Raw genomic sequence first — 18,417 nt, forward strand, 5'->3', positions numbered from 1 at the left:
AAATAGCGAGAGGTCAGAGCAAAGATAAAAGCACAAGAGAGAATGAAGAGAGGATGGGAGAAAATAGAGAAGAGGGTCACATGATGGATGAAGAATGAGTAGAGATAACAGAATGAGTTTTCGCAATTGAAGGATGAATGAAGGGTTCAGAGCGAAGGACAGGAAGGAAAGAAAAGGAAAATCACAGTAATGGAAATGAGGTTCTGAAGGGTTAGAGGTTAACTTATTTTTTGGCAGTCAATAGGAACTTCATTTTTCTTCTCCCAATCAATCTCTGTCATTGAAGATTTGTATCAGGGATGAAGTCAATTTGAATCTAAACCCAGTTATGCAAATCATTACTTTAGGGGACAATCTGTGATACAAATATAAATCAAAAGGTGACCCACCACTAAAACAAAAACCCAGACCCTGATTGACAGGTCTGTTAATAGTGTGATTAAGACTTGACAACAACAAAATCTAACTAATTGATATTTTGGATGCTGTATAATGTTTGTTTACATCAGTATGTTTTGTTAACAGAGGTGGAAAACAGGAAGGAAGCCATTGTAGAGGATGCAAAGAAAGGAGTGCATGATAAATTGGAGGCTGATCTATTATCCTCTGGTGATTGGAAAATTAGATTATTATCATTGCAATAATTGAATTTCAGATGATAAATTCAACCAATAACATGAGGTTTTAATGGGCTCTCTGAAAAATAAGGTGTAGGTCTAGATAAGAAGAATTTGGAGCGTGTTGAACATGTCACATCACAAACTAACTCATGGTACATAACATAATTGATTATAAAGCCAAACATTTATCTGCAATTTTAAAAGTAAGTTTGTTTAATAACCATGAGAAACACGTATTAACTCTGTATTCCTATATTTTTAGATCACTTTTGTCTTTCTTGTCTTTGGCATTATAGCTCAGTAAAAGCCGTTTACAATTGCCACATGGCGTTAGTCATGTGTAGTGATTATAGCTCAGTCACAGCCCACCAGATTAGACACATATGCAGAATGTCCCTCACATCCTCTCCAGCTCTTACACAGGAAGCTAGAGTCAGAGCCACTTCCTGCTGTGTCATTAACCATCGGCTTCTTTGGCTGGATTCAGAGGAAGTTTTCTCCTGCTGAGTCAGTGGATATGTAGAGGTTTGACACAGCAGTGAGTTAAGAGCTGCAGTTGGGCAGTGTCACTGTTAACTATCTGACTGGAGCCATTTCATTGCTGTGCTGTTACGCTGTGATTTCATCTCACTAGAGAGGAGACAGGAATGTTTTATTACAACAGCAGTGCAAGTGTGATTGAATTTCATTAGCAGTTCAGTGAAACCTGATCTATCTCAGAGCTGCATAGTAGAGGGGGGGGGGGGGGGGGGGGGGGGGATAGGAGTGGGAGAAAGAGGGAGATGGAAAAGAAAATAGTAAAAGAGAGAAACAGAGGGAAAGACATGCATTATCATGCTTGGGCCTTAAGTCCGGGCTCTGCAGACTGATTTAAAGATAAGTTATCTTCCTTTACTTTCAAAATTTTCTTACATGGAAGCGTCTTAGAAGTATAAACAAAGTTCACATTCACACATAACAAACTGCAGACATAGAAGATGCAGAATTTGTGTTTACGTTATTGTTTATTGTTACAGGTGATTTAATTGACCATCTTGGTTTTTGTCTTGCCTCTGTCCTCTCTATGCAGACTTTTGTAAATGATGTCCGCATTCAGGAGCAGATGTACATCACTCTGAAGTTAGAGGATAAGCTGAGGTTTGGATATGATATCCTTTCACCTTTTCTGATCTTTTAACCTCTGCCCTCACCCGTTCACTGGTAGGTTCATCAATTCAAACGCATGTTATGCAGGGAGATGTTGCGTGCATCTTCATGTATACAGTATGTATTTATGTGTCATAGTTGTGCTGGAGTTTCCTTAACCTGTCTGTCTCACATACCAACCTGTTCACGGTGGTGAGAGGAGAGCTCACTGTGCCTGAGGAAGCTCTCAAGGTAAAAACACATGTACAAATACAAGCTGCCCCAACACAAACTATCAAGTATTAATGTTGATCATGCAGGCAGTTGTATTAACTAAATTTCTATTCTATCCATTTTGTCATTTCACTTCATCTCCCTCAAGCATGAAAAGTTCACTAGTGGCCTCCAGTTGAGCAAGAAGCCGTCCAACGGTGAAACCACTACCACCACAACCACAAGCAAGTCTCCCACTAAGACCCCAACAAAGACACTAAAGTCCCCCAGTGGAAGCAACCTGAGGCCAGGGGAGAGTAGAACAACAGACGGGGTCACTTCCTCCAAAGAGCCACCGGCTAAACCTGTGGACACTCACAAAGCAGAGGAGAGGATAGGAGGTGAGAGACAGAACAAAGGAGAAATGTGGCGGTACAAGAAACATGAAACTGTTTCATATTTTATAAGAGCGTTTCTCAGTATTCATTGTGCATTGTTAGTAACCCTCAAAATTCAGGCTGATTGCATTGTATTAAACAAATCTGTCGACCTTTTCTCTCTTTAAAATATATTATCAGGATCTTGTAATCCAAAAATAAGCTAAGATAACATAGTAGGGATTCTATTACAGCACAAAAACTCCACTAAGACTTGATATTGGCCCTATTCCTTTTTCTTAATCTATGGAAAAATATCTCATACACTAAATACTTACTCAAAATGCCACAATATCAGCACAAATTTCCAGATTTTGGTTGTACTGTGACTGTGATTCTACAACCCCAGTGCTGTGTAACGTACATGTGGGTGGAGATGTCCCATTGTCCACATTTGAACAGTTCTGCTGAAAGAAGAAAAATACACCAGACATTGCAACACACAAAATTGCTACACCGCTTATGTGTTTTTGTTGGTGTGTTCTCCTCTCAGAAAACACATTTTCAGTCAGAATATTGTGAAATTGAGTGTGGTGGGGTTTTATCACAGGCCAGTAGGGGGTGGACATGGTCACCAGGGAAAGGGATTTACCAACCACACCAACATGTAGTCACTCTGTTGTATCATGAGTATGGTTTAAGTCTGAGGGCGTCCCTATTAATTAACATCGCTGACCTGGCTGGGGTGCTAGCAGGGGTCCTATTTAAGCTCCAGATGTTGAAACAAGGCCACGTGGGGCTTGTGTTTATTGCACAGATTAAGCAGTAACGGGGTCAGAGTGCCTGCATAATGCAAATCCATATGCCAGCACTACTTTTCTTAAAATGTAGTAACATTGATAGGCACGCATGTACATTTGAACCCAAACAAGCAAGTATACACATACGGTGTTGCTTGTCACCCCATCTGCCACTCGTTTTATAATGACACCCTCTTTATGGTTGTAATCCTGCAGTATTACTACTGTAATACCAGGCCTCACCCAGATATTATACCTCATAGGTAACATACATTAAGCGTTTTTTATAAGAAAGGCCTCTACTTACTGCATGCAATTTGGCAGAGAACACCTATAATTAAGCGGCTATACTGTGATTAAACTTATATAGCTCAGGATAAGGCATACTTAAAAGAAAGGAAGGCAAAGGAAGAGAATAGTGCAGAGTGAAGTAAACACAGGATGCAGTATTTCCTGGTACAGTGGTCAAAGATGTGAGACCTGTGTGGCACGTCATCGCCTTCTCTCTATTTCTGTGTTTCTTGTCACTTGTACTGTGTGGTCCAATAAAAAAAGGGACAAAAAAGACGTTACCACAGGATGTTCATCACAGATCAGCTTTACTCTGATGAGGACAGAGGTGCTGACAGGAAAGTCCCCCTTTTATCTAAACCATGTGTATATCTGAAAGAGAGCGTGATAAAGAGAGTGTGCATGTGTGTGTCCGTCCTGCTGGTTAAAGTTCTGTAAATAGGTCAGTGGTGCAAGACCAGACCAGAGGGGAATTAATGCACAAACACACATACACAGAGAGCAGCTGGGTTCACTTTGTGGCATCGGTGACACAATGAACAGTTTATGTTGACAGTATCCGAGTATGTGAAGTACATAATAAGCACGTTAAACATCACAGACCACAGTTTAAGCTACAATAAAATGTCCACTTTCTGCAAGGATTTGTTAAAATGTGTCTGTGTTCAATCTGTCTCAGGGGATGTTACAGCACTGCCTCGAGGGACCCCCCTGTATGGCCAGCCGTCTTGGTGGGGGGACGGGGATGCAGATGATGAGAACTCCTTCAAACAGGAAACCAAGTCATCCCACAAAAAACATGACAGCTCAGGTAGGAGGTGTCTCGATTTTGAACTTCCCACGACCATCACACACACATCTCTTGTTGCCAATATCAAAATGCAAACATACAGTACAGAAAATAACAAATGTGTAAATGCTGTGCATGTCCAATGACAGTATCATATCAGTGCTGTAAGAATGTAAGAAAGCTGGTTGATTTCCTCATAATGCTTCTATATTTGAAGCATTTTACAAATAGATTTCTGAGTAATTCTGGTTTGGAGTGGCTCGGAGGTTGTGACAATATTTCACAGGCACCAACAGTGTGTATTGCACCTTAAGTAGATAGTTGTTTGTTGTAAAAAGTTGCATAAAAAGACGATCATATACTCCTTATAGACAAGCAGTACAGTTTTATGTATTTGTTTTGACATGACTGTGGCCTCTTACACACAGATTTCACCCAGCATTTTGTGTTATACTGAAGCCTGTAATGCTGTTACAGTCATCTGTGTAGTGTGTGAGTGTGATTAATCACTAAATATAGCACATTTAAATTCTTGCTAAAGTCTGAACGAATGGAAAGTGACAAATTGCAGCATTTTTTTCTGTATATGGTATTTTCAGCAAAAAATAAAATGTTAATGTACAGTAGCTATATATTGCTGTATGCTACAAACAGTATGTTAAATGATAACACACAGATGAAATGTAATGCTGAGTTCAGTTATGTAGTGGAGAGTATTTTATCCCAGTAGTGAAAAAGCAGCTTAATCTTACTGCCCTTCAGCTCAATTTATTTGCTCTGTTTGTGATGGAGGGGTAATGGCTGGCCAGACTGTGTGTTTGTGTGCGTAACAATGTATATTCAAGTGCACACAAAGCCTTTTTTCAGAGAATGTATGTGTGTCTGTTTGCCCGCAATATGTGTGTGTATAGTGACCATTGGCCTGGGGGATCCCGTTAACTGGTGGTGGATAGTCAGAGTAACAGGATTAGAGGCTAAAGCTCAGCGATATAAAATCAGTCTGTGCCAGGCTGGTTTAGTGTGGACCAGTGTAGTCAAAAGAAGTGGGGGGAGGTTAACCGTACCACAAACATTGGAGCAAAACTGAAGCGTCCTCAAATCTCTCGCCACATCTGGATGGACACACTGGCAGCGTCTTCACCAGCCTAAAAAAGAAATACTTTGTTTTTGGGCTCTTTTAAATCAGTTAGGAACTCTTCCAATTTATGTTATACCATGCAGACTTTGCTGTGGATTTTGGCAAAGTACTTTTCTGTCATTTCGGAGTACATCTGTGCAAGCGTTGCAGAGTGATTTGAAACCTTAAAAGCTTTCCAAAAAAAATCAGGCGAATGGGATTGGCTAGTTCTGTCATGGAAGAGGGTGAGTGGAACATTGACTTTTATACTGGGTACTGAACAGATGTTGGATTTATTTTGTGAAGCATTATGCCTCGGGGTGTTGCACAGTGTATTTATGCAGCTTACATGGATCTCAGCATTAAAAGAAGATCTTATTAGTGTACTCGTTTTTAAAATAGTGTGAGCTTAGCACACCCTCTATATCTGCTCTAATAAACTGTCAACATCAGATACACCAGTGGAGGAAGTGAAAGAAAGAAAGAGAGGTTTAGGGCAGGAAGGGATTCTGTTTGGGTGTGTGTGTGTGTTTTCTTGCATGCATGTGTCTGTCAGTTTAGTTTAGTGTGTGTGTCCTTTTCTCCTTCCCACTGAATAGGCTGTGTTGTCAGAGTCCCCTACCCCCCTCCTTGTGTATTGTCACTCAGGCCGATTGGGTTACGCCATTGCACCAGCTCCCCCATTCCTCCCAATACACACACACACACACACCCACACACCCACACACTCACATATACATCAGACAGACCGCTCTCTCACTCTACACTGCAGCGATCATTAGCTAACCACTCTCTAATTCTCTGGTAAGTATTGCTCTCAATTCCAAATGCTTTGGCTAATGGAGCTGGTAAAGGGCTTTCAATTTGAACCAACTTTGGATTAGTCTGACATCCACTTGCCTCGCACTCGCTTTATTACATGTGGCTCTTTTAAGAAAGTCAGTTAATTTCCTTTAGCTCTCAAATATGTTAGAATTTGAAATCAAATTCAATCAATCAAACAAGTTAAATGTTGTTTTAAGTTTTGCCACTGCTATTTAATGTCAGTCACACTTAATTAAATGCCCATATATTCTGTAATATATATATGGTATATATTTCAATGCTGTGTCTGTTGTCTTTGTATGCAGTAGACTCTTAACAGAAAACATTGAAGCTGATTCTATAAAGTCTATTTAAAATTATAAATCCTGAAAGCTGCAGCACAGTCAGCATTAGTTTGAACTGTATGGTTTTATATAAATGTTATTAAACTCGTTAATGAAACTCTTGGTTTCGCAGAAATGACTGTTTCTTTCCTAGACAAGCCATGTGACTTAAAGTGACATCAGTGGAAGGTCTGATGCTATTCACACTCGTTCACTTATTGCATATGTGAGATACAGGAAGTTTAGTCATTTCATGATTTTAAGGAAGAAACAAATGGAGATATGGTACATACTTTAGTTTTATCTTCTTTATATGTATTTTTAGAACTTATAAAGCTTTCTGAGTTTATGGAGAGCATGGATAGAAATGTGAACACTGTAGTAACATTATTATATAAAAGTTGGATCTTTTGTCAGTCTTCTTTGGGTGGTATTACTTCTTCAGTTAAGTTGTTACATCTCACCCATCATTCAAGAAGTCTGTTTACAAGATCCTCATATTTGCACTCTGTTTAAATCCATGTTGTCATTCTTCCCGAACTTGCAGAGCAGCTTATGCTGGAACTGCTGATCTTATTTGAAAGACGTCCCAAACAGATTTTTTAGTACTTCAGTTTAGTTTATAACAGTGAAGTGGAAAATGAGCCTTTTAATTAAGAGATTCTGAGAAGGTCCTGATTTGTCTCATAAGTTCTCGAGCGGCATGATCATATTTTTAAAACATATTTGTGAGATATTTTACTTACTAATTTTTACTAGTGATTATATTATGCAATGTCAGTTTCTGTTTCTTGTTTCTTATTGCTGTTTGCCATATGTTCCTACATTTGCTCCCCATCATGAAGCAGATGGCCCCTCTAATTTCTGAAGGCATCATTTATCATATTCAGATCCCACAGAGGCTCTGTTTGTTAACACAAACAGATGAGAAACCGTGAAACCGTCCAAACCGTGTGCCCTAAAGCAGGTTTTAAAGAGCTGCAACAGCCCTTCTGGGTCCTATGTTGTTTCTGAGTGACTCACATGACTTGTATATTTTTGTGTGTATGTCTGTATGAGAGACAGAGAGTTAAACAGAATGTATAATGTGTTTGTAGTTTATAGTGCTGAATCTTCCACCAGCTAGAGACAGTAATTCTGATAAATGGTGAGACACACTCGCTGAAGAGCAGACCATGATTGAATTGGTCCATATGGGGCCTAGCTTGACCTTTCACTTTTGACTTTTGATAATGAATCCTAATTTTCATCTCTCACTGTGACATTGCAGCATTTGGATGTTACGTTATTAAACTGTCGAGATTTAGATAGAAGCTATGACAGACTGTAACTGTGTCCAGTATATCTCTCAAGATGAACTGAACTCATGAAAAACATTTTTATGGCTACACATAGGTTTAAAGATACCACTTCATTTACCATTTCACTTTTTGTTATAGAAATTATATCTATTTTGTTATTATAGTCATACAGATCTGTTATGTATTATACATAACTGATCTGTTCTGTCCAGGTTATACATAATGTATAACCTGATGAGAATCCATTTTGGAAAAATCAATAACATCAAAATTTAAATTATTAACCTTCGTATCGTTTTTTGTGTTCTTCAACCTCAGACAGCAAAGAGGCACGTCGAGGGGAGAAAGCTAAAGAGGACAGCCTTCATGCGTCCACGGGCCACGATTCCAGTTACTTGGAGATTCCTACAAAGGAGAGTCACATGGCCAATAACGGCATCCATGAGATTCCCACCAAGGACACAGAGGGCACCTCCACACACACCACTACAGGTGACATATACATTTTTATTTAGTTTTCTCTTAAATAAAATAAGTCAAAATGTTCACCACTTGAAATTAATCAAAACTTTTAAAAGTACCTGTGTATATTTTTTGTCCTTAAGAGTTTAAGAGGAATGTGACTTTGTAGTGGCTGTGTAAATAATAAGGACTTTGTACTCCATGATGTAAGAGATTATTTTTCCTATTTTCAGTCACACCAAAGCATCACTTACCACACACAAGTTCTCCTTTATCAGAAATATGCTAGAACCCTTTACAGCAGGCACAACGAGATGTTTATTTATGACACAAAACAGGAAGAAGCCACTGTTTGTCTAGCACAAACAGTAGTTTGCATTTTGCAACAGAAGCGATGAGCTAGTTTGATCATATATGGATAAATATCCATGTACTGCACAATTCTGTTATTTAGTAATACCAAGATTTCAGTTACTCATTCATTTCATTCAAGTGCTTCCCCTAACACCACCATATTTAGTAGTACTTACTGACACTTAACTAACACAGTGACAAAACTTCAATGTCTGCTCCACAGCTCAAGGTCACGCCTCCTTCACCATAGAGTTTGACAACACTTCTCCAGGGAAAGTCACCATTAAGGACCATGTGTCAAAGTTCACACCCGACCATCACAGATCTCGCTCTAAGAAGAGTGGAGCAGGAAGTGGAGGAGCAGGAGCGAGGGATTTGAGCACGCTGCAAGCTGCTATGATGGCGTCGGAAAGCAAGGTGGCCGATTGGCTGGCTCAGAACGACCCCACTCTGATTCGCAGCGAGTCAACAGAGGAGGACAGCAAGAGCATCAAGAGCGACGTGCCGGTTCATCTCAAAAGGCTGAAAGGTGAAGGCTGTTTTCTGTTTACATTTCTATCTTTGTGGTTTTGTATACGAGGCCTAATATATATATTTTATTTCTGTCGTGGTTCTCTACTTCCTCCTTGATCATTTCTTCTCCCCTCCTTCCTATTACAAGAAGATATCAGTTATTTAACCAAAATCGTCATCATAATTGTGTCAGACCTCACATTGTTTTACTCAGCACTGTCTCAGTAATCCATCTGTGTCTTCCTATACCATGTGTAGACTGGTTGATTCTTTGTTAGAAGCAGAATGAATATGTTGGCAGTGGTAACCAAGCAGGGGGATTAGCAACTAGCAGACAGAAACATTTAAATCCTAATTTACCTCTCTACTGCTCTGACAGCCATTGAAAAGGCTTAGCATGAGTAGCATAGTACACCCCCCACATTGAATATCAGTTTTTCACCACATACAGAAATATTATCCAGTGAGTAGCACATACTGCTAGATGTGGCTTGTCGTTTGATTTTTTTGTTTTGCATTATCAGTGTGGACATCTAAATCCTCTCTGTTTACCTTTGTGGGCTTGTTGCTATGTATCCTTGGGGTAAGGTTTGAGATTGCTATGACTGTAAATTTCATGCTTCATCTGCATTTCTTTGTCCCCTTTACCTGCAAGCTGCCAACTGCTGAGTAGGCTCCTGCTGCCAGGGGTTTTTGTGGGAATGTGCCAGACCAGACAAGGCTATGCTAGCATTTATGCTGCCAGTAAATAGAGTTATCTCAGTGCTAAGCGAGGTTATAGAAGACTGCATGCTGTTCATGGGTTAATTAAATGGAGGCCAATTTATGATGTTGTTGACATGTGTGGGGGAGGGACTAGCAGACAGGAGCTGATGAAAATGGAAGTCTTTTAGGCAGGGTGGAAGGCAGGGAAGCTAATTCATTAGTTGGAGTTAGTACTACATGCATGTCAACTGGCTGACAGAATGGCTCACCTAATTGATGATTATGTTACTAACTGACTTGGGGACTGCTAGACACTGCGGTCATTCATTTAGCAGTCTTTCAGCTAGACACTGAGCTATGCTTAAACGGTGCTAATTGGTCTTTCTTGACTGTCCCTTGATATTTTTGGTCAGAAAGCAAAAGATGGATGGACTGTGGTTGTGACAGGAGAAGAGTTTAATGGTGGGAAAATGAGTGGGAGTCATTTGAGGAAGACAGAGAAAAGATGGGGGATAAAACAAGGGTGGATAGAGCGGGAGAAGAGGGAGGGACAGGACAAAGAGGGATAAATAGAGGGCAAGTGGACATCTGGATGGAAGGCTTTCTATTGATGCTGGCTGTGGATATGTGAGGTGTGAAAATGCATAGGTACAGGAGAGGGATGAGAGGGTGAGAAAGGCAGGAGGACTTCACTATACTGCTGATGGCAGCAATAACAGCAAAGGTGATTGGACAAAGAGAGGCAGGAAGAAGAGAGGGAGAGAGGCTAGTTGCCTGGACTGCAGTGACAGCGGAAAGGGAGGCGGCGACGGAGGAGAGAGCAGTTTTTGGTAGATAGTTGTTATAGTAACAGCGATGCAGATGAGGGCAGGGAAAGAGAGAATACAGACATCTACAAAAAATAGCAACATCTGTGCGTGTCTGTGTGTGGGAAGGCTGCAGGAGCATGTGTGAGAAGGGCATTTCAGTGCTGATTGAGGGCGTGTGTGAAGCATGCGCCGCTCACATGTGTATTTGTGTGTCTGAAATCCGTCGTGTGTGTGTAGGCTCCATGTGTGTGCTTGAGATATGCTCAGCACTGGTCTGCAGACAAGCAGTGCAGCATGTGTGAGAAAAGGTATGTGAGATGTGCTCTGGGTGTGTCGTAGAGGTTCTAGGCAGAGAGAGAGGGAGGCAGAGATTTAGCGAGGACACTGACACGAGACGACTGAGCCAAAGCTTTCGATTTGTAAGCGTCAAGGTGAGTCTTAGTCTCGTTGCTATTATAGGAAACAATGTAGAGGATACAGAGTGTGTTTATACTGCCTGTCTTGTTATTTATGTTGGAATATGAATTGTCATGAGTGTCGTAGTATTGTGACATCCGAGAAACAGTGCATTTTCCTTGCCAAGTAGATGTGATTCTGATCTGTAAGACTGTAGATGTGTGATCTGCAAGATTTTTAAGATTGCAAGATTATTTTCTGTAATTTTTCATTCATTATGAGTATTTCATGTACAATTATACTCATTAGCAATAGTAGTGAAAGCTTAAGAGATACACAAGGGTTGAACTTCAATATTGTGTATGGGTATTGTGCTTTATTATATGTTAATAGACAGTACAGTTTTATGTATGTTTGGGGTTGCATGTTTGCTTGTCTGTTTGCACGTTAAGTCAGTGTGTCCTTGTGTCGGGCACTCAAGTGTGTGTGTATGTGTGTGTGCAGCCAGCGGTGGAGGCAGAGGCCGGCTCCACTGTGAGTCATGGCGGGGCGAGCGGAGCAGAGCGCTGGACTCTCACAGACACCTCTGTTCTCCTCTGGCCCAGCCAAACGGCTTCTTTGTCTGGAGGGCACAGCATGAAAGACCTGCCTCTCTCTGTCTGCTTATCTCTGCTGATCTGCTCAAGCTACTGTAACGCAATGCTGCTTTCCTTTTCTTATCCCCTTTATGTTGGGTTTTTCTTCTTTTTTATTGAAATGTATGCTTTATTAAATTTCAAACAGCGATGAAAGACAGGAAAGATGGAAAAGGTAGATGGTGGAATGTGACAAATGAGCTGCAGACTCAGAAATATGCCCTAGGCCACAGAGCCATTGTGATAACCCAGTGCAGCAACTGTACTTAAAGGGGTACTCCAGTGATTTAATATTGTGCTTCAATAAAGTTAGGGGATTTGTGAGAGACAGATTAAAAACAAATGGTCAAAATCAAAGCAGCAGAGCCTGAAATGTTGTGACTTTTTGTCCCTAGTATGGGCCAAGCACCAAAAATATTGGATCCTACAATTCAAATGAAAGACAACATCATGTGGATTATTGCAACTTGATATTGTCTTTCATTTGACCATGTCTTTCAAACTTCACACATACTCAATTTCAAACGCAGGCTTTTTGTTTTTCTGACCCAAACTGAGATAACCCCTGGTGACATCACTATGATAACAACAGGGTTATTTTCTCACTTGACAACGCTCCTCCAGAGCAACAGAAGACGTTATACATCTGCTTTCACAGGCTAACTTGTGCTGTGATGAGTAAACTGATCTGCATGAGTAAAATCAATGGAATGTCCCTTGTTGTTGATCAGACCGACACCACACCTTAGCAGATGTTGCTGTCATACTCCAATGTGCATAGTCTAATTAATTATCCACTATTTTATACAATATTGTCCAAAATTTGATCAAGATAAAACTAGATACACAAATGAAGTGACATCGGACCATCAGACTTATTCAAAGTCACAGTGTGTAGACAGTTGTGCAGACAAACCACTCAGACATGGAGGCACTGTGTCCACTTTTTTCAACTTCTAATATTTGATGTATCTCTTGCACTCACTACTTCCAATATAGCCTACTAAATATTATAAATTTACTCCAGCAGTAACATTACAATGTACAGGTGTTATAAATATCTGAGCTCACACAAGGATATAAAGATAAATTGATTGATTTAATAGATCTACTTGTGAACTGGGACAGATCTAGACTGTGATTCTTTACTATGATTCATTTTCATATAGTCTCATTTTGAGAATGTATTAGTTTGGAGGAAGCCTGAGAGAAATTATGCATTTACCAGGATTCAAAGCTATTCAGTGGTTTAAGAAAGTGGTAGTGACGTGAAAGTGTTCTCTGATGGTCATCCACAACAGTCGTGTCGTTTCTTCCCCTCCTCTCTCTGATAGATAACCTGAATGGCTGTTGGCTCGTTAACCGGCCGATTGTGTGAGTGAGTGGCTGTCAACTCTAGTGGCAAGACTATCTCCTGAGCCTCCCTCATTAAAGAATTCCCACTCTGCTTTTTCTTTTTTCCTACTTAATCTAGTTTCTCTTCTTTCCCATCCACCCTCCTCTTTTCCTACATCCCCCAACCTCCTTTCCAGTTCAGCCTTCCCTTTTCTTTTCTTTCACCTCCCCTCCTCCTCCATCCCTGAAGCCCTTTCCCCCCCCCACTCACACACTCTCACATCCAGCCTCCTACTCTGCTTCCCACTCCATGTTCTCCTCCTCCCTTCCCCCCAAGTCTCTCTCCCTCACTGCCAGTGAAGTAGGCAGGGCCAGTCCATGTGGGTGGCATGTCTGGATTAGTGTGGCACACTGTCTGCCATTGCACAACACTGAGAGGACATGCTGATTCGACCAAGACTGATAAAAATGTAGAAATAGCAGTAACGTGGTAGGTAAACCAGGCGTTTGTATTTAGGTTCTGTTTTGACAGTAGAATGATTAGATTCAGGCAACAGCTAAATGTGCGTTTTGGCTGTAATGGTTAGCAAACAACATTTGTTTCTTGTTGCGGTATTCACAATGGATGTTCTTTCAGGAGGATGTGGGTCTCTGTGGTGGTCTAAATGGGACTTTTTCTTCTTCTTGGTTGCTTCAGTCAAGTAGACATCTTAACAGCCACACACATTGTTGTACTGAACAATACTGATGTATTGTATCTTTATGGATGCACCACAGCTGTTATCTGTTGCTATGTTACTGTTCTGTCCCCATGTTATGATATGGATTTAAGAATGGTGGTTAATTTAACATCCTACAGATTGTCAGTAACTTTTATGTAAAGTATAAGAACCTTAACCATTGTTAATACTTTTAAACCTATCCTGGGTAAGCAAACGTACGCATTTGATTCTAAATTGTAAATAGATGTATCAGAGTACATATGTATATATATAATGTCATGTGGAATATTGTTATTGAGAACTTGTACATCTTTCCGATCAGCTATACAGTGATACAGTAGTAGTTCAACTATGTTTTTGCATTTCTCTGTCCTGATAGGCAGCAAGCATGAAGATGGTACCCAGAGTGACTCAGAGAATGGACTGGGCCTACGTTTTGCCAACCGCCGCCACGCCCTCGAGGAACGTCTAAAAGCAGCGCACGGCCACGTGGGAGGAGGAGCAGGAGGGGGGAACATAACAGTGAGCGGGACCCGAACTACTGGCACCCGCACTGCCTTCATGATTGAGTTCTATGACGAGGAAAACCCTCGCAAGCGGCGGTCATATTCGTTTTCCCAGACTGCACCACTGCTGCCAGGAGGATCTGGTGGGGAGGGACTCTGTCCCCAACCCCCCTCTCACCCCAAGGTGTTTAGCATCTCCACCTCTGCTACTACAGCATCAGACTCAGGTAATAAAATTGATTTAATAATGTCTATATATATTCTATTATTATAAACAGCATTGTTTGTGTTTCCTAAAGTAAATATTCAGTAAAAAAACTGCATTTTAAATATAGCGAGATATGGTGAGATTTATTTGTGAGATTAAGTAAGACCTCAAAGGCTCCAATATGTTCCTTTCATTTGAAAGCATTTCCCTTTGCATGAAAAGTGAAACTAAAAACTTCCAATATTCATCTACAGAAGTTGCAGTAAACTTGTTATGGAGGAGCTGTTGTATTCACTCACAACTATTACATATATTAACATTCAAGAACTTGGACATATAATACACAAAAATAAGTTACCACAGCTTGTCTCTGTATCATGTTTCTCTGTGAAAGCATGTGTTATATGTGTTTTCTAATAGATGTTTTTCTGCACTGTATTTGTTCCTTCTAGGTAAAGTTCCAGCCCCAATACCCGCCACAGTGACTGTAGGTGCCCCTACGGCTGCCCGTGTGCTCCTCAAACAGCGGTCAGAGGATCCAAGTATCGGTCGGAGCTCGGCCAGCACTGGGCTGGCGACAGGTAGCCCCACCAGCCCCAGCGAGGACGCCTCAGTCGTGGGGAGAGGTGTGGGGACAGCTGGAGGGGAGGCAGAGGATGACCACAGTGATAAGGGGACCTACACTATCGAACTGGAGAACAGGAACCCAGAAGAAGAGGAGGCCAGGCGCATGATAGACAAGGTAGGAGTGTTCAGTGATACCTGCACCATGTAGGACCGTTTCTTTCTACTTCAACTCTCACAATACTTTGTCTTGATTCCAACACTAGTGAATGCATTTAACCCTACCAACATTACTGAAAGATTGTGAGTTTTCTTTTGCATTACTTTTTGCAGTTTTGATAAAAACATGCAGTTGAGAGACAGAGAGTTTCTCTTTCTTCATGTCACACAAAGGATGTTTTAATTATAAATGTATGCCATAAACATCAACACTAATATCTGATAAAAAAAAAGCAATTTGCTGACCATACTAACCTCTGCACTACATAATGCTGCAATTCCCTTTGAATCGAATTCCCCAAGTAATAAACAGCTACTGCCCAGTGCTGCCATATTGTGTCTTTGTGGATGCACCACAGCTCTGTTTTCTGTTGCTGTTACTGTTGTACTTGTTATATGGATTCAGTAATAATTGTTGATGTAACATCATCACACATTGTGATATTTCTTTTGCATTACTGTACTTAGTTATGATATATGGTTATATTTTAGTAGACATCAGTAGACTGTAAATTGCATAGAGCGAATTTTGGTCTGATTTTTTAAGACATTGCCATCACATAAGCTTATTAAATTCAGTAACCTTAAAAGCCACTATAGTTCGCCACAAATGGAAAAATGGTTTCTTTTTCTGTTAATTTTGTTCTACTAAAATACATCAACATAATACAAATCTCATGCCCAGAAAATTGCTTTGGAAAAAAAATATTGGGTCTGTTGAAATAGTTTGTAAATTCAAATGGAGGCTATTTGCAGAACAATTGCTTTCTTTTTTACTCTCAGGTCTTTAAGTTCAAATGACTTTAATCATGCCAGAGGACATGTGAAGTCAAGAACTTGCTTTCTTTGCCAAGTTGTGACAGTAAAAGTAGCAAGTAGAACAATGACAAGGACATCATTTAAAGTTTCTCTGCAGCAACTCTAAAAGGAATAAACAAACAGGCCAGAGCAAGGTTAATACCCCCTTTATTGCGTGCTTAGTTTGTACTTTTAGGGTTTGCAAGTCCTTGGAGACAGATTGTGTCATTGCCACTAAAACAAAGATAACATCTCTCAGTCGCCTTGCTTGACCACCACTCCATCCTCTCTGTCCCTTTGGTAAACCTAATTCTTCTGTAATAGCCCAGGGAGACTTGCTCCACCAAGCACTGCCCCTCTTTTATTAAACGATGCTCCAGGGAGGTTGAAGAACCACCATCAATTTCCCACTGCCTCCCCCTGTCCTGTGGCACAGCACTCTTTCATGGTCATAGAGAACATGTCTTAAAAGGGGAACAGAAATATACTGAAATATGGTTTAATGTTAGTTTCTGAAAACAGTAGAAAAGGTAACTTTTCTTTTTTTTTTTACCACCATTATAGGAGACAGGAATTCACAAGGCTTTTTAATTGCTGCTTACCAGATTTGGAAGTCGGGACTGGAAACATATCTACTTATTTTTTAGGAAGTTAAGTTGTTGTCGATAAAGGTTGTTACACAGGCATAATTTATACTTTACTAAATGACATCTTACAGCAGCACATGTCGCTTTAAGTGTTGTATACAGGTGTTATTTCAGGAGGAGCAGTGATATAATTAGTGGGGTGTATTTCTAGTCAGTGTTAGTCTGAGTGCATTACATTCAAGATTGGAAGTGTTGTTATGCTAATTCCTGTAATTAGCTGACACACTAATTGGCACACAGCTCACAGTCTGTCCGCTGTCGTTCTCTCTCTCTCCCTTTTGTAAATAGTGCGTGCGTGTGCATGTGTGTGATTTCTGTTCGTTGCCATGGTACTCAACTATCAAGTGCAGATCGGTGCTTTAATTTAACAGCATCTTCCCCTGTTCAGTTCACTTTTGTTTAGCAAGAGGATTGTAGAATAACATTACCACTGTGTGTATAAAAGATAAGATTATTTAAGTTTCATTATATCTCAAGTATTTACATATATTACATCTCACAGTATTTAAGGCAATACAACACATGCTTATGAGGTTTTTATGTGTTTAGGATGCATACAGAGTAAAAGCTAATTGGAAAATATGAAAGTACATAATAATATGCGATTTGCATGCATTATACTTCAGCAACATAGCGAGTGTTTGTTCACTCCTGCTTTTTCAAATGTTTGTAGGTGTTTGGGGTGCAGCAGAACCAGGACTCCGCTATTCTGTCAGATCTCAAAGGAGAAAGGAAAGGAAAGGAGACAGGAGAGGCAGGCAAAGAGGTAAAAAAAATATTTGAACAGGTTTTTGCTGAGGTTTTTTTGTTTTTCAGTTTTTTTCTTCCCTGCTATTTCCCATTTTTCTCTCTCTTGTTAACTCTCTCTCACGTCTGCCTTTCTCTTCCTCTCCTCATCGGTCCAACAGCATACTGTACTGTTGATTTTGTCCAAGCTGACACATTCTTTGTTAACTTTGATTGGATTAGAAAAGTCCCATTGTGATAAAATGACCACTGACCATCACTGTTTCACGATGCCTCTCAGCCCAGTGTAGTATAATAGAGTGTGTAAGAGTCTGAGTATGATAATATGAGTCACAGTCACTCCCAATGGCCTGATGGCTCTACTCCCCTTGCCTGTTCATGGGAGTAGGCTAGTCCTCCCAGAGATTGACCTAGATCATGCTAAGATGAGGAGAGACACGCTCAGCCCTCCAGGCAATTGCATAGGAGGGAGGAGACAGTGTGCATGAGCACTCACAGCCTTTCTACCAAGTCTTTTAAGCCTTTTAGATAATTATCTTTTTCCAAGTAAAATGAAGAGCAATTGTTCAGCTTTTCTTTAAACTTTTCTATAAGACGACAGTGGTGTGGGTTATTTATTTAAAATTCAAAAAGTAAAACACTAATACAGTCATACTTCTTACTACCACCAGTCATTCCTACAAACGAAATTGTTTGCATTATCATGTATTACATTTTATATAAATGCTAATCTGACACATGATCTTCTCTGTATATTTTTTGCCACTCTGTCCCACCACTAACTGATTTAATTTCCCTTTTTTTCTGGTTTCTCACATGTGCTGCCTTCTCTGTTGTTGCTCCCCCGTCTTGTGTCTCCCTCAGGCTCTTCCCGGTGATTCGAGCTGGGTCTCTCAGTGGGCTAGTCTTGCTGCCAATCACACCAGGACAGACCCAGAGGGCTCAGGAGCAGAGACAGCCGCCTTCCTGCACAAAGAGAGAGGTACATACTTTTTTCCCCTAAAGAATTATCCAA

General features: G+C 40.4%; 1 protein-coding gene across 6 annotated transcripts in view; it reads left to right on the forward strand.

The window, feature by feature from the left end:
- cep170aa (centrosomal protein 170Aa) overlaps positions 1–18,417 on the forward strand; it is a 42,967-nt gene that overhangs the window by 17,289 nt on the left and 7,261 nt on the right. For 5 of the 6 annotated variants that reach the window (XM_067610520.1, XM_067610518.1, XM_067610519.1 and 2 more), the window contains exons 1-6: positions 8,100–8,274; positions 8,822–9,127; positions 14,093–14,446; positions 14,880–15,169; positions 17,329–17,421; positions 18,267–18,384. In XM_067610520.1, the coding sequence (XP_067466621.1) occupies positions 8,205–8,274; positions 8,822–9,127; positions 14,093–14,446; positions 14,880–15,169; positions 17,329–17,421; positions 18,267–18,384 (1,231 nt within the window). In that variant the 5' untranslated portion in view covers positions 8,100–8,204. Of the gene's footprint in view, positions 1–1,689; positions 1,769–1,938; positions 1,998–2,127; positions 2,360–4,105; positions 4,238–8,099; positions 8,275–8,821; positions 9,128–14,092; positions 14,447–14,879; positions 15,170–17,328; positions 17,422–18,266; positions 18,385–18,417 lie in introns of those variants that run through there. The other variant, XM_067610524.1, reaches the window with a different exon arrangement.

This window comes from Thunnus thynnus, chromosome 14 (assembly GCF_963924715.1).
Source record: "Thunnus thynnus chromosome 14, fThuThy2.1, whole genome shotgun sequence".
Lineage (NCBI taxonomy): Eukaryota > Metazoa > Chordata > Actinopteri > Scombriformes > Scombridae > Thunnus > Thunnus thynnus.